The sequence below is a fragment of the Blennius ocellaris genome (assembly GCF_963422515.1).
Source record: "Blennius ocellaris genome assembly, chromosome: 12".
NCBI classification, from domain to species: domain Eukaryota; kingdom Metazoa; phylum Chordata; class Actinopteri; order Blenniiformes; family Blenniidae; genus Blennius; species Blennius ocellaris.
In genome coordinates this window covers 11,044,774-11,060,789 of record NC_137661.1, presented here as the reverse complement: position 1 = coordinate 11,060,789, position 16,016 = coordinate 11,044,774, and the positions used below count along the sequence as shown (strand labels likewise).

The 16,016-nt window shown below is 41.0% G+C and overlaps 1 protein-coding gene across 9 annotated transcripts in view; it reads right to left on the bottom strand.

Moving 5' to 3' along the window:
- Positions 1-16,016, bottom strand: part of csnk1g2b (casein kinase 1, gamma 2b) — a 41,216-nt gene that overhangs the window by 19,890 nt on the left and 5,310 nt on the right. For 4 of the 9 annotated variants that reach the window (XM_080506578.1, XM_080506583.1, XM_080506580.1 and 1 more), the window contains exon 3: positions 1,835-1,913. In XM_080506578.1, coding sequence (XP_080362704.1) covers positions 1,835-1,913 — 79 coding nt within the window. Of the gene's footprint in view, positions 1-1,834; positions 1,914-12,811; positions 12,851-16,016 lie in introns of those variants that run through there. The other 5 variants (XM_080506581.1, XM_080506584.1, XM_080506582.1 and 2 more) reach the window with 2 other exon arrangements.

Genomic DNA, 16,016 nt, shown 5'->3' with positions numbered 1-16,016 from the left:
TGATTTTATGTGGGACAATGGCGGGAAATTATGCATTGTGCTAAATCCGCCACGTTTACGGTAACCTCATGGAGAGATGGCGTGTTCATTAACATGCACCGTCCCATCCAAGTAAACTAATAAATGAAATGAAGAAAATGAATAAACTGGCAATTTAAACTGACCAAAAGATGTAGACAGACAGTATCTTTTGGATAATCCCATGATCTTCCATTAGATGACAGAACTTCTACAGTGCCCTGCCACAACAATCAGCATTAATGCTCGAATGGGATTCATATTTGTGACGTCCGTGCGCCGTGTGCAAATCATAAAAGGTCATGGAAGCAAGTTACTTTTGGGTAATCTATGTTATAAAATGCAAATGAGGACAGAATGTCAGTATATACTGAATTATAGATGATCCAGTCTGGGATCAGGGACAAAAAAAAACAAAAAAAACTGAAAGGGACATGTGGGTGTGGGTGGCTGCAGCCCATACAACGCTGCAGGAGTAGGAGACTGTGCAGACCCCCTTTTGTTGGCCCCTATTGTTCCTGACAGTGTGAATTCTGCCGATTATGTTTGCATATGATTTTTGAATGAATTTTGAATACGCGGGCACGGAAATTTACGACATGGGGTAAATCAACCTGTGTGTCTTCAACAGACTTTTAACAAACGTGACAGAGAGCCTTTAAGAGTCGTGAACCACCGTTACAGGCAGGGATTGCTGTGAGAAGAATCGAGACCCAGTTCCTTCCAACCGCTTGCCTCTGGTGCCGCTCTCACTCGAGCCAGGCCGGATCAGAGAGCGGCCGTCCCGAGGCCACGGCCATGCATCACGGCACATTTACATGTTCTAGAGTAGGGTGTTGGGAGTGGAGGAAACACTGGCTGCGTCTGAACTGTGATCGGGATATAAAGGAACGAGGGTCTGACATCATCCTTTAGGTCCAAAAGAGAGCGACGAGCAAAACGAGGGCAGATAAATTAAGCAGCAGGCAGAATAACTTTCGAGGCTTGGGTTCCAGTGTGTCTAGTAGAGTAGATGCGTTTGGAAAAATAGAAGTTGCAGTGGTTGAGAGGATGTCAACAAAACTGAGGAGGGCCACGTCAGTATACTGGGTTTCTGCTCAAGCAAATAAACTGCTTACAATACAAGAATTTCATCAATTATCTGCAACAAATGGATAATGTATTTCGCTGAAATGAAACTGTCAAAACAAGAAATAATAATGGGTAAAAATAAGATTTGCTCCAAACACAGATTATGACACTCAAGCAGCAAATAATTAAGCTTTTAAATCAAGCACAAGGTTGTTAAAATGATGTGCTTATTGACAAGAATAGACCATATATATATCTATATATGCTGATATTAGATTACTGCTGATGCAAAATACATAAATATCCCCAGGTTAAATGAAACTACAGCGACAGAACTCAGGATAGAAATATTTTCATCTCCTGTAAACCCCTGGTACAAATGTGAGATTCTAGTCAAATTTTTTTTACGATAAATGTAACAAATCATGTGCAGGGCTAATACTGACAAACCCCCATGAAAAAAAAAATCTAAGTATTAAGGAAGCATTTTGCTTTAACACAGTGAGAAAGATTAGCTGCCATAATTTACATTTTATATGATTGGCAGCTACGGTTTTGTATACATTTGTGTCAATATTGTTAACTGGTAGTTGTAGTCTTAGGTTAATACAATTTTACCACAAAAAAAAAAATGAAATAGTGGTAGGAAGTAAAGTGTGTTCTTTTATTAATCAGCAATTTCCATTCACACGTGCTTGCAATTGTATGTGCCGTTTTAAAAAAAAGTATAATACATACACTGTACCTTTCTTACCTGAATTTCCCAACTGTTTGTAAAATCTATACTCCAAGTGAAGCTGCGGCGCCCTGGACTTTATAGGTTCCTGAAAGCAAGACGAGAAGAGAGAACGGAGCGTTAAATAGGAGACAGCACACAAATAAATTAAGGCACAATGCGAGATGATTAAGCATAGGGTGCTCTGTTGTTTTGTTTGGTTCAGTTAGTTCTGAATGCAGCTTCATTACTCAACTTTGGAACCTTCAATACCCACACATGAAGAAAAATGGAAGATTTATCGCTACACTACAAAAAGGCACAAATGCGTCTAGTCTAGTTTTGTCCCATAGGGAGAGAGCAGTTTGTAAGTGGCAATGCCAACATACACATCAACATGGTTACCTTGCACTTAACTAAATGCATTCATTACAAGGCTCGAGGTTTTTTTTCCCAATGCCTTAATAAAGCTTTAATTAGGGCTGTGGTGGGACTTGTGGGATGTGAGAGGATAAAGAGCAGTTGCAGCTGGTGTGCAGCTGGCTTTTGTGATGACACGGCTGATAATCAACCCACCGGGGACATATTGTCCATTATATTGCAAGTACTGGCATTACAACCTAAAACCTAATCTGATTAACCCCACTCCCATGATGACAAGGGCATTATAGGCAAACGTGAAGGGGATCAAACAAACTCAGACACCTAACTTAATTCCTTTTCTTAATCTTCCAATAGCTGTGCCACAACCTGTGCTCATGCCAGCGTCCACACTGTAAGAAGACAGTCTACGTTTCGCACGTGATCAATCCTTATATCAAAAGGTATATAGTAACACCTGATTTAGGAACGCTAAATGTTTCATAAAAGAAAAATACACTGAGCGAGGGACAAATCTCCTTTACTTTTCTGTCTATATTTATGTTTCGTATTGACGTAGTCCAAAAGTAACTAAATGCAATCTGCAACATTAGTTACTGATGAGCCTTTATCACCTCAATTGAAACAGATTTTCAAACTGCCTCCCAAACCCTGCTCAAGAGTACTGCAGGGTCCAATGTGCACGCTTCAGCATCGTTTAAATCCGATATACTTGTCGAGGATTGTGATCAAAGATTTCAAAAAGTTCTGAATACACACAAAACAAATTCCAGATACAATGTTTGAACTATTTAGTTTAAAACTGCAATTTAAAAAAACGTTTTTTGAGTCATCTCTCATAAAAATGTTCATTTATTCGACAACGAAATAAGTTGCCAGGTGCATTCTATATGTGATGTGGTTACAAGTGCAGAAAAACATGGCAACCGTGAGAGAAAAGCTCATCAAATTACAGGATGAAGGGGGACGGACTCATCCTCATGATTATGGAAAACACATGAACTAAAACCACTGGGTGATCTCTAAGGCCTTGTATAGCCTGCAAGATTTTGCGTCCCCCCCCCCGTTGGAAGAAAAACATCACTATCTCCCCCTTAATTTGACTGACAGGGATCTTGGTCTGAGAGGTGAGGTAAAAAAAAAAAAAAAAAATCGATTAAAAACTACGACTGTAAAAGAAAGAAAGTAGAAAGAGGGAGTGGATGGCATGAGGCTACAAAAGAGGAGTGGAAGCCTGTGGGTGGGGGAACACGTGACCGGGCCTGGGAGGTGGAGCGCAGATCTGCCGTGGCATCATTCACCTCCCACATGAACACAGACTACCAGCGAGTCTCATGCAAGTCACACCACGGAGGGTAGGAGGAGGGGGGGGGGGCAAATAAATTATTAAATATAGAAATATTGAGTAAAAACAGATGGCACCAAACCACAGGACCCTTTAAAACAGCTTACAATAGGAAACAGAGGCTTATGGCAGCTTTACGTACTTAAGAGTCATCTCTTTTCCCAGCAGATGGGCTAAAGCTATGGCCGTGTAAATAACCAGAGCCAAGCTACAAATGTCTGACGTAACGTCGATGCATATGACAAGGATTTTTTTTTTTTTTTTTTTTTCCTCAGCCCCTTTCACAGATCAGATATTTTTGATCTGCTCCCTGGGCTCAGAGTGGGAGCAGATCTGAGGCATGAGGACACGGCCACTGCAAAAATCCGTGTGGCGACGGGGGAAGCAGTATTGAAGCGTAATCATTTCTCTCCATACATTGACAACAAATACAACACAAACAAATGCTTTACATTGTGTTTTGTTATATTCATACAAATTGTCTTGGTACTTCTACACTTGGTTTTTCTATACGAGCTACTTTTTTTTTTTTTTTTGGAATGGAATGATCATGTTATGATAATTCTTTAAGTAAATCGCACTGTTAATTTGGCTGTTGTGCCGAACAACCCGGAGGGGAGGATGCGGTTACCAATATGTCTGGTATCTTGCAGTGGGGCCTGATTTTTAAAAAAAGCGTGGTGGCCTGTGTCCATGGCAGCTGACCCGCGGGCCAGAAGGGCCCTTCTCTGTCTGACCTGCTGCTTCAGTAACCTCTCCACCTCAGCTGTTCTGCACTGCAGCCATATGCGTTACTATAGAATCCACTTTGGCCCGTTTCAAACCACTGCCGTCGTGTGGTGGGTCTCCGTGTGAGGCCAGAAACAAGATTTCGAGTCGAGAAATCAAAGCTAAATGCAACAAATGAGGCATGTAGATACATGTGCGTCTCAAAAACGAAGGATACAAACAAAAAAACTGTCTCATAATTGCATTCAAGTAGCTAAAACGTACTCACTTCTTTAAACGAGTTTGAAAGAAACATTTATATATAATTCATCTTCCATACTGCTCGATCCAATATCCCTAATATTATTGGATTATTTTTCAATTATTTCATACTTTAGGGATCAAAAATTGGGAGGAAATGATAACAAAGCAAATTAATTTTCAAACATGTATAAATTCTTAGCTATACCACCACACAGAAGTGCGACACCTCCACTGAAAAGATGCACAATGTAATCAGTTCAGGGTGGCCATGACACTTGGAGCAATATGTGGCTAAAAGTTGCAGGATGGATGGATGCAGTGCTGCACCCTATGAACAGTGATTTCAGTCTAGTTGAACCCCAAACAGATGAGCAGCACAACTGTGAAAATGTAGTAAAACAAGAAAAGAGGGTTGTTTTTTTTAATTGCTATTTAGTAATGCAAAATGAAACACCAATTTATTCAATCTCATTAACTGTGTATTATTAAAAATACATACAAGCAAAGACATTCTAAATTAAGAGAAACTGGTCAGAAAGTGAACAGCTCCAATCATAAACAAAATTGGATTTTAGATGCACGTCGATGGAAACAATGACTTATAAAATTAGGATGATGGATTTGTATATTTTTTAAATGAATTATTTAACAGTTTTTAGAGACAAGACTATAAATGGACCGTTTGTTAAAAAAAGGATTTCTTAATCAAATCAAAAATACCAAACATGGATCAGACTTTTGCTTTGATATAAACATATTTCATAATAAACAAGCCTGTCTTCAGGAAAAAAAACATTTACCAAAACCACAAAATCTAATTAGATGCCAACTATGACTGGCCCAATTAATAAACAATTACGTAGGCAACATAATAATGTAAACACTAAAATTCATACAGATTTACTGATATTGCCGTTACAACCAAATACAGCCTATGTACGATGAAATCCTGTATCTACCACAGCATGGGGGGGGGTGAACTGTTACATGCTATTTCAAGGTTCCATCATACGAGTAAAACACTTGAAGCCTGAAAAAAATACATGGTTATATCATCATGGATTAGTTAGTGGTTTCTACATTTTAACGTGTGGTAGCTTCCAAAGACTTGTGTGGACAGAGCAGGCCATCAGCGCCACACAAAGTCCACTTCCTGGGATTAACCAACTCTGCATATGATGTCATCTGGGCTAAATCTGATCTCTCAACACAGCTGAGAGAAGAAGAAAAAAAAAAAACCAAACAAACAAACTCTGTCCTCCCTTCAATCGCTGACCTCAGTGGCTGAAGATAGTTAATGACCATTGAAGAGTCAAGAGGATGAAAAGGGAGCTGATGGATGTAATCAGGAAAACACAAAATCATACTGAATAAGATTTCGATACGATTCTCTGGACAACGATACAACATTTGCCAATATAGCAAAGCCTGCCACGTTACCATTTTGATTAGATCTAGGGGCCTGCAATTGATATTGTTTGTAGTGTCTCGTAAACAATGTCTTTGCGGTGAAAAGCTGGCGTGCAAGACGGTCACGCTACTGTTAGCGTTTAGCTTTAGTGTCTCGTGTTTACTTTGGAAGTGCCCTGCCACGTTCATAGTGTTTGAAAGGGTTAAACTATAGATGGATGGATGATGACGTTTGCATGGACCCAACAGGGACAGCGTATCCCCGAAACGGCCAAATACAGTACCGGACAGCCGAGATGATACGAACGCAATGCATTAATAAATATCTTTGTCGTTTATCATTTGTAAAGTCGGTGTGATATTCTGGCGGCGCATACACATACCTATGTGTGCAACGTCCGGGGGAACAGACCCAGCATTATGCACGAGGCCCAGAATAGAAACCGACCTTTGCCTGACCTCCAGCGAAGCATTTCACAATACGCAACTGGAAATGTGACTCATCACATCTTAGGCAGGGCAAGTCAAATGTCAACATAATGCATCTTTACTTAATGACGCTGATAGATCAGAGCAGTGTGTGTGTGTGTGTGTGTGTGTCTGTTTGTGATTTTTGAAGTGTGTGGTTGTGAGGTGGTGTTACAAATCGAGTGGTGTCAGGGAGCAACAGCTGGGCTACGTTCAGCACCTCTCTTATTTCAGCTCAAATTGAATACAAGCAGATGGAGCCATCAGATGCCTCAGAAAGCCCAGTGTTATAATTGGCCACTGCTGGTGACGCCGGAATTGCGCTTCAACTTATATGTTGATGGGACTTTTCTGGAGCTGTTGATTAATGGTGTATTTGTGCATGAGGGATGACTGAACAGAAATTTTAGTTGGTACTAGTTGAATAAACCTAAAAAAGCAAAACTGGTAAAAACTCAGTTATTGTATATCCATAACTAGTAGTACGTATGTAGTATATACTGTATTCGGGACGCTCTGTTCCTGTCTTAATGTCCACTCGCTGGACGACGAGATCGGTCTACTCGGGGCAAGGCTAAACTTCCACAGGAGGAACTGTCTGTGGACAGACAGGCGCACGCGCAAAGCGTTAATGCAAAATTGATCACACACCCAAAAAGCCGCCGTCCATAAGGGCATATTGAACCACGCAGGGTGAAACGAACGGTTCAATATTTTCACAGAGAACCGCTGCATCCTGGTATATATTCAGGGCCCTCGGAAGCCTTGCGAAAACAGCCCTCAACAACTAAATTGGCTTTTGAAGTCTACAGCAGTATTAAGGCATTCTGTGCTGTGCTGTAATCTGGACGTCATTATTTTGTGTCCCTGCATGGCGTATGCCGTTAACATTCCATTAATTTCCAAAAGTCTGAACCTATAACAAAGGTAAGTGGTTGTATATCTTGCAAAGTTAAGGTTATGAAGCCCTATATTTTCATCCCAGACGAGAGAAGATAAGGGCTTATACTGACAAACCATGTCAAATTAGCCTAAATGTGGCTAACTGGAACTGCCAACAGCGTCACGTTGCCCTGTGATGGACAGGCCACCTGTTCAGGGTGTACCCTGCCCCCCTCCCACAGTGAGCTGGGAGCACCCTGCACAGGATAAAACATTATAGAAGATGAATGGATTTATTCATGGTTGTTCATTATTTCTAAAATGATGGAACCAGTTTTGGAGGCTTGGTTTCTTGTTTCTCTCGTGACAACAGCAGAGCAGTAAGCACGGCGCAATTTGTTGGAAAAAAAGTGTCTTCACTCTTTGTTTGACAATTCTTGTCAGTGATTAAAGCTATTTGGCCAGCAAACTGGACAAAACACCTGAAATAAATCGATATAAGTGTATCAAAAATGATATGTGAAGTGATTTAGTCGAATTATGTACGAAAAGTCATTAAATAGTTATCATCAAGTCACAATCTGGTAAATATGTATTAATCAAATCAATTGCTTACAAAATGTAAATAACTAATGTTGGCCAGGCATTGGTACAGAGTTCAGTATCGACAGATAATATATACATTTATTTAAAATAAGCAGATATTCTCTCTGCCTTCCTATTTATATATACATTTATTAAATTAATTACAATAGTTCCGGTAACAAATGCATAGAGCAAAATTACAAGGTTTCTCAAAAAAATACCAGCATTTCTTTAGCAGGCTACTGTTGAGATCCTCTCCGCCATGTGAAGCTTCATTCACGTGAACACAAGAGGCAAGTCTTTTTTGTTACGACACAGAAGAGCGAGGCGTGGTGATGTTCCAGTGCGTCACATTGTCTACTTCCTGGTTTGATTAACTCTGGGAATAACCGATAAAAATTGTTACACTGGTCCCCGCCTCCTTACCATAATTGGGAGTAAGAAAAATTTCAACGTGATTCCAATTCAAGACTCCTCTATAGGAGAAATGAAAATTAAATAGCGACAATGACTCCAGGTCATTGGCGTGTTTACGTGTCTTTTTAAGAACAATGAATGATCTTATGGCCTCACTGAACCATAAATTGGCTGCTTCCATATTTGCAAAGACAATAAACGGTTCACGGTTTGGTAAAAGTTCAATACAACAGAGGAAAAAGCAACAAAAAGTCACTAAATAAATCTATTAGGAGGGTTCCGATACCATTCATTGTGTACTTATAGAGAAAAGGACAATTTCTGTTTTTGGTCCCGTCTACGTTCATGTCAACAGGCTGCTTAAAAGCAGTGGAGACAAGTTGTCCCACACGAGTCCTTTCCCTCCTGGCGCTACTGACAGACGTGATGCCGTCGTATGTGTGATCGCATGTTTTGATGCGTCTCCAGCGACGTACCGCCGCACGTCCACGAAACACGGCCTGCAGACGGTCTTTGACCGCTCCACCACTCGTGTGCCAACGCCATTATGTTGCACTGCGAAGCCAAAGTGTTCCCATATGCCCGATTTAGACGCAGCCGGCGGTTCAGCGGCTCCACGCTCGTCCTCACCTTCCTTCTTTGTCCGTTTTAGTAACGGCTGCTTCCTTCTTCCTCTTCTGTAATTACGGTTGATGGCACCTTACAGGCTCATTGCCACCACCCGGACAGAGAGGGCGGTTTTTCTTCTTCTAAATACTCAAGTCAAACGTATTTGTCATAATGACAAACTACTAAAAAAAAATGGCGACACACCGGTCATTAAAAAAAAGTGTTTCTGGTCCAGCAGAGTGGAACACTGCCATTATAGCTCCTCTTCAATAATAGACACTTTTTTTTAGAGAAACAATATTTGACATTGAAATGCACTGCTATTTGCTTTCAAAATCAAACTACAGTTAATAGAACAATAAAACAAAAAAAACAACGCTCCACTTCTAATCGTCCCTTCCACTTATTTTGCAAAGTTCTGGCTGTGTGGCAAAATGCTCGAATTTCCTACAGAACATCAAACCGTCTTAATTCAAACCTCAAAACTTTCTTCCTTACAGCACTTTATTCATCCCACATGTGGAAATTAGAAAATATTCCAATATTACATGTTATGAATCTTTCATACGGTATTCAAACATTATGAATTATAAGAGGAAAAGTAGAATTTACAATAAAAACATGCAAGTTTTTACAGTATACAAAAGCAAACGGGATAAAATATACATATTTATAGTAAATTAGTAAGTGGAGTATGTTGGACGAGCAGTGTTGGATAGTTTGATTGTGGCAGGTATGGATGACCTGTGGTGGCGCTCCTTCTTGGAGGCTGCGGCAAGGATGACGATTGCAATACCATTGAAACTGGCGTTAGACAATGCAATTTCACGTGCCACTCCTTTCTTACATGGAAAACATGACGAGTGCAAAAGACATGAATGGAGGTACAATTACACTGCACTTGCCGTCCTAAAGGCGGATGCTATTCACTCTACAGTCACAAATACTCACTGTGGACGTTTTATGACGACTACAACCCGACAAAGCAACAATATGCAACTGTGTGAACACACTGTGCTGCTACTGATTCATTAGAGGAGTAACTAGTAGACTGAAGGTGGGCTTTTACATGCTGTTGATTTACTCATTCAGTCTGCCCAGCATTCCCCCTCCGGAGAGCCCGAGAAGGGTGGCGAAGAACTTGCGTCGCCAAATGTCACCCAACGAAACGAAACGTGCCGATGGAGCTTTTTGTGCGTTCGCGATTCTTCCGACGACCGCCTCGTGGCGAGCCGCTGGACGCCGCGGAGCAAGACTCGCAACGAGAGCTGCTCGATCATGCTTCAGTGGGAGGCAGACGGCAGATTTGGATACAACACCTCGGATTCCTTTCGGAGTATCACGACTGACCAGCGCCGTGAGAGGCTTCGCTTGCATAAACCACCTTACCCACTTGCTGCCTCTGCAATCCATGAGTCAGCCGCACAGCGCAAAAAAAAGTACCAGAGTCATTCCACGCTTCCCCATACACACGGGATGACTGCCATGCTGGCCTGATACGTGAATATCATTTCTGCCAATTAGGCTTGGAAGGAGGCCGAGCATCATAAACACATTTCAGTTTTCAAAAAGCGATGGCCATCAGCGCGAGGATTAGTAGAATTAGCATTTGCCTGTTATGATAATCAGCAGACAGACAAATGGCCACTATTCAACAAACTAGCCAATTGTATGTTAACATTTCCTAATGTATCGATATACCGCTGCCACTTCATCAAGAGTAACGGGAAAATTAATAAGTCTGGGCAATAAAAGACTCCACTTTAATGGCAAAATAAATCTGAAAAGTGTCATCGCACTGAACAAGCGCTGCATGTATGCGACTGGCGCACAATGCACAGTAGGTCTCTCTGTTTACTGCGTCCATCTCCCCCGATCGTAACGTCCAACACCGGCCCCGTCTCACAGCTATAGGGGGTCAACGTGCTGTACAATAAGTACCAACACCATAACACTTGTTTATTTACATTACATCCACATGTCAGTCAAATGTAGCTCTCGTCTCACAAAGAGGAGTCTTCAGCTCGTTTTGATACTAGAGTTACAAGCACCACAAGCACCTCCTATTTGTCATTTGTTGAAAATGGGCCGTGGTCGTCCCGGAGCTGCCAATCTGCAAGTTTGCAAACAGAACTGATGAGAATGGGAGTGAAGAATACGGCTGGGGATGAGGGAAGTCTGGTGACCTTAATAAGACATGGAACTGAAAACACTGAAACAGCAAGTGGGGTTTTTTTTTTTTATTATTTTAAAATTAGAAATATGTAATAATGCATTATGGGCTGTTGATTTTTCTCAGGCCGTCTGTCACAATGAACATAGCCGGTGGTGGCGTTGTACAGTTGGTGTGTCACTTCTCAAATTGAGTATCCACGGGCAGTCACAAGCGTGTGACACATTATGCACTGTTGTAACGGTTCCTTTAAGACCCTGGGATCTCCCCTTGGTGCGCGAGGCCTGCAGTGTACTTACAGCAGTGGCTATACAGTCCTGCCTCCATCACACAGGCGTTTGTCAGTGTGAGAAAGCAGCCAGCTGAAGCAAAGACTGAAGCACTGTGTTTGGACGAGGTCCGCCAACAAAGGCAACCTTTCAGCGATAAGCAGTTTCACGCCCCCCCCCCCTTCTTTCTTGCTGCTAAACGTTTCCAGCGGTCCCCGTTGAGCAGTGGCTCTCGTGCCGAGACACCGGGAGCCACCTTCGTACCAGGTGCAAAAAGCAGGAGACGCCATCGTCCCTGAAACCACACTGAACGTCCAGCTGAGCAGGAGGTAATCGTCACTAATACGGGCCGTCCTTCACAGGTCCCTCATTCACAATTGATTACGGTACAACAAAGGAGTGAGATAAGAGCAGCTCTAAATCAATCACGTCACGCTTACCTTGCGAAAAAAAAAAAAAATACTGCTCATTGGGGGTCTCGGCAGTTCAATAAACATTTCTGACCTGCAGAAATAGTAATTAGTCACACAATTCTTTTAGATTTTCGCTGAGATCGACATCAGACCTCTTGAGAAAAACGTCAGCAACACAAATGTTAAAGAAGCTAGAATATTATTCAAAAGTTGCTTTTTTTTTTTCCCCCAGCTTTTTATGCCTATGACATGTAAACTCACTTAAAAATAAAAATGCTTGCAGCATATACGTTTGTGCATTATACACCTGAAATGGAACAAGTTATACGGTTGGTAATAAATTATGGGGACAAAAACAATCATTTAATTTTTTTTAAACACATATTAGACATAAAACATATTGAATTATTTGAAAACTAGTTCTAGCCTTCAACACTATACAATGTCTACTATTTGCAGCAGTACCTCGACTGAACACAGGATATATAGTATGATCTTCACTGAGTCAGCAGTTGTCACTATATTTCCCTGATTTATATCAAAGTTATTTTTGGCTTGTGCTTTGCAACACTTATTCCAGATTCTCCCACCAAGTGATCCCTGAAGTATCCGACCGACAAAAGCAGGATGAACCACTCATGTCGAGCATGTGTTTGCAAGGTGGCTGGTGATAACAGGGCTGTTGCTCGTTTTAGTCTGGAAGGAATAGCTCTGCAACAGCTCGCTCAGAAAAAAACGACAACAAAAAAAAATAAAAACAGAAGCTCCCGTCAACGGGCAGTGACATTCACTGGGTTAACCCCCCCCACCCCCAGGGTGCTGCGAGATCAGGAAACGGACAGAATCATGTGGGCAGAAAAAAAAAAATGCGTCAAGGCCTCAGTGAGCGCCACAATCAGTGAGGGAGTAGCCCTTTGTACGTCCACCTCGGCAACACCAGTATGCAGGTCGAAGCGTGCAAGGGAAAGAACAGTCAAATGTCCCATTTTAAACAAAGTGATTGACATGACTTAATATGAAGAAAAAAAATATATAATATTTTTTTTTTTTCATTTGAAATAAGTCCTGCAAAATAAAATCTACCGTCATCCAGAGTCCTTGCTTTCCTGCCCTGCTATTAGCCGGGCGTTGTCCAGCCTGATGACACCTTTAACACACTTCCTCCTTTGGCCATTAAACCTTCAGATAAAACGCTGGGATCCGCGGAGCAGTGTTATATAGCCCTAATGCCAAATCCAGATATAGCTGGACACCGACGAGATAAAAATACCCAAACAGATGGGAGGGTGCACAGGCAAAAGGGGCAGAGGCAGCGAGCACAATTAAAGATTTCAGAGGAGAGGAGCACTGCAATTACAGCTGTTTGCCAACCTCTGCCTTCTGTGTGGTTAGCGAAGTCTGGTGAATGCCCGTTGAGAGATAATGACTTTCCTAAGAAAAAAAAGAAACTCACAAGGGGTGATCTTGTATATACACCCGTGTAGTTATGGCGCCAACTCCGGAGCAGCCGCCACGCTCGGTATGAACACTGACGTAACCCAGTCAGGGTTCTTCTTACACTGGTGTGCATTGATATTAAACCTGTCGGAGTGGCAACGGGTGAAAATGTGCCGGGAGGAAAGTTCATATTTTGAGGAAATTGTAGGTACTCAAACAATCTCGAGACGTACATGTTGGATTAATGGGCGTTTGTGTGTGTAGGGGGATATTATCATATACAGATCCTTTACCTCTTTTCTAAACACGTGCAGAGCAGATGTGTCTCATTAAGAGTACGTGAACACGCATGTGCGCACACACACCTTGTCATTCAACGTTTTCCATTGATTTTCTGGACTATTTACATTGCAAGATTGTCGCTGAAGGAATCCAAAACGAGGAGTGAATTATGCGGTAAACAACAAATTTAGATTCCTCAAAGTTGCTTTGTTGACAGCACCGCAAACCCTTCATAAGGTTGTCAACCTGGAACGGTCTTCACGTCACAGCTGAGCCGTGTCAGAGCTCAAATGCTGAGTTTGCAAAAAAAAGAAAAAAAAAAGTGAACTGCACGGTCCAACTATGGAACAAAATGAACCGAACTAAGGTTCAATGAGCACTTTGCTGCCACATCGAGATCTCCAACAAAACCAAGTGAAATCTTCAAGAACTCCCGATAGAGACTATTGACGTGACTTATCAGTGAAATGTAACGTCAGAAATAGAAGCAATGAAACGCATCAGTCAAAGTAGAAAGTCTGGAGAAATTTCTTCCAAGAAAATGATACAAAAGAATAAAGAAAAATCTTTTTTAATTGATATATATAAATAGTCTTAGCTTGTGATTGCCGGCTTCAGGTGTTGACTGTAACTTAACATAGCGATAGCGCCCGCAGCACTGTAGTCTGAATGCTGGCGACAACATGCGAGGTCTGTGTCAGCGTTACATCGTGACGTTCAGAGCACAACGTTTTTTGGACAGAGAGATTCTTCTGCATATCTCGCTGACAAAGAGAGGTTATTTGAGGTACTGTTGCCTTTCCGTCACCTCAAAACGAGACAATGTGACCGAGAAGTGCGACTCAAATAATATTTCCAGATGCTTCTCTTTAAACCTTAAAGATGATTATGCATGCATATTCAAGTAATCATGAGTCTGACATACTGAGACCAACCTGTCTGTAATCCACAAACCACATCACAAACAAATTCACTGAAATCACCCTTTACCTTCACTAACATGCTCTCAGCAGCTCATCTTGACCATGTCTGTACATCGAAATACATTGAATCCCTGTCATATGAGTGGCTGATTAACTATTCGCTTTCGTGTGTATTTGAGGTGGTACAACTAATGAAGCAGACTGCGAGTGCATTTCCCCATGTTTGCATAATCCCATTAAAACTAATGCATATTTTTTGCCAACTGTTTGAACTGTTGCAGGCAATATTTTGTGTTCAGTAAACAGTAAATAGATCACAAATGAATTCTATTTTTTAAAACTACTTAAGCATTTACAAAAAACTAACACTAGATTGAAAACAACTGATATCACCAAATGTAATACTTCAACATCAGCAACACTAAAATGCCCATTTATTATTAAAATTATTTAGCATGTTCAACTTTTCTCTTTGAATGACCCTAAAAAAGAAATAATGACAATCCAGACTTCTATTGGTTAAAAAGTTCAATATGTTGACCTGACCACAAGTCTACAAATAATAAAGATACAAAGGCAGAATCATTTATATCTGGCGTGGTACCATAACTTCTCACCGGACAAACGTGTAGAAAGTCTTATGATAAAGCACTTTCAGCAATGGAGTGAGTGTGTGTGTGTGTGTGTGTGTGTGTTGCTGGCCAATCATTCGCCATCACGCAAGTCACATGTGTATCTGCCCACCAACAAACAAACAATCCGGACAACAGTGTGGATAATAAAGTGGGTCTGTAGAGCAGGCAAGCCATTCAAGGTAATACCAAAGAAACGCTGTACAGATATCATTTGGAACAGCTTCAGATTAAAGGCAACAGACACTCGACAAAATAAAAGGTGCAATGCAAAACGTCAGATTTGTCACTACGACATGAAGAAACAACCTTTTTTTTTTTTTTTACCCGTGTTAAAAAAAAAGCACTAACAGTTGAGTGGCTGCTCCTCATTGAGAGGATTTTTAATTGCTCTATATAACAGCACAATAAGACAAAACTGTCTGGTCTGTCACTCTGTGACTGACGCTTCCCTGTCGTCATGTCCAGTAGTCAAGGAATCCCCAGCTGTTCATGCTCTCCTTAATGTAAATCTAATGTCGAGAAGACTTAATTTAGCTTTTTGAGTGTTTTTCACTTGTTAATTTAACTTATTTCAGAGTTGTATAGAAAGTGGATGGTCTATTATCGATTTGTATTGACATTTTTCACCGACATTTGAAATAATAATTTCATTGAATATTGTTACCACTTAGACAAAGTTAGAATAAATACTTAAAAGTCATTTTTATATTTCCAGGTCTCATTTTGGTATTAATAAATAGCATGTAAGCATTACTAGGACTTGATCTTAGTGCAAGAACCTTTTTTTGACTGGCAAAATTCACCCCGCAATGCATTTTAAGTCTCCAGGTAAAATGTTAAAAATGAATAAATAGCAAGTCAAACCTCAATTGCAATAGCTGTCTGAAATCACAATCAGAAAATGTTTCCAAATCCCCCAGCCCTATGTCTGAGTCTATTTTGCTCACATTATAAATGCTTAAAATACAGTGGGTGCCGCATTTACTGAGATACATCTTCATTTAGAAATGA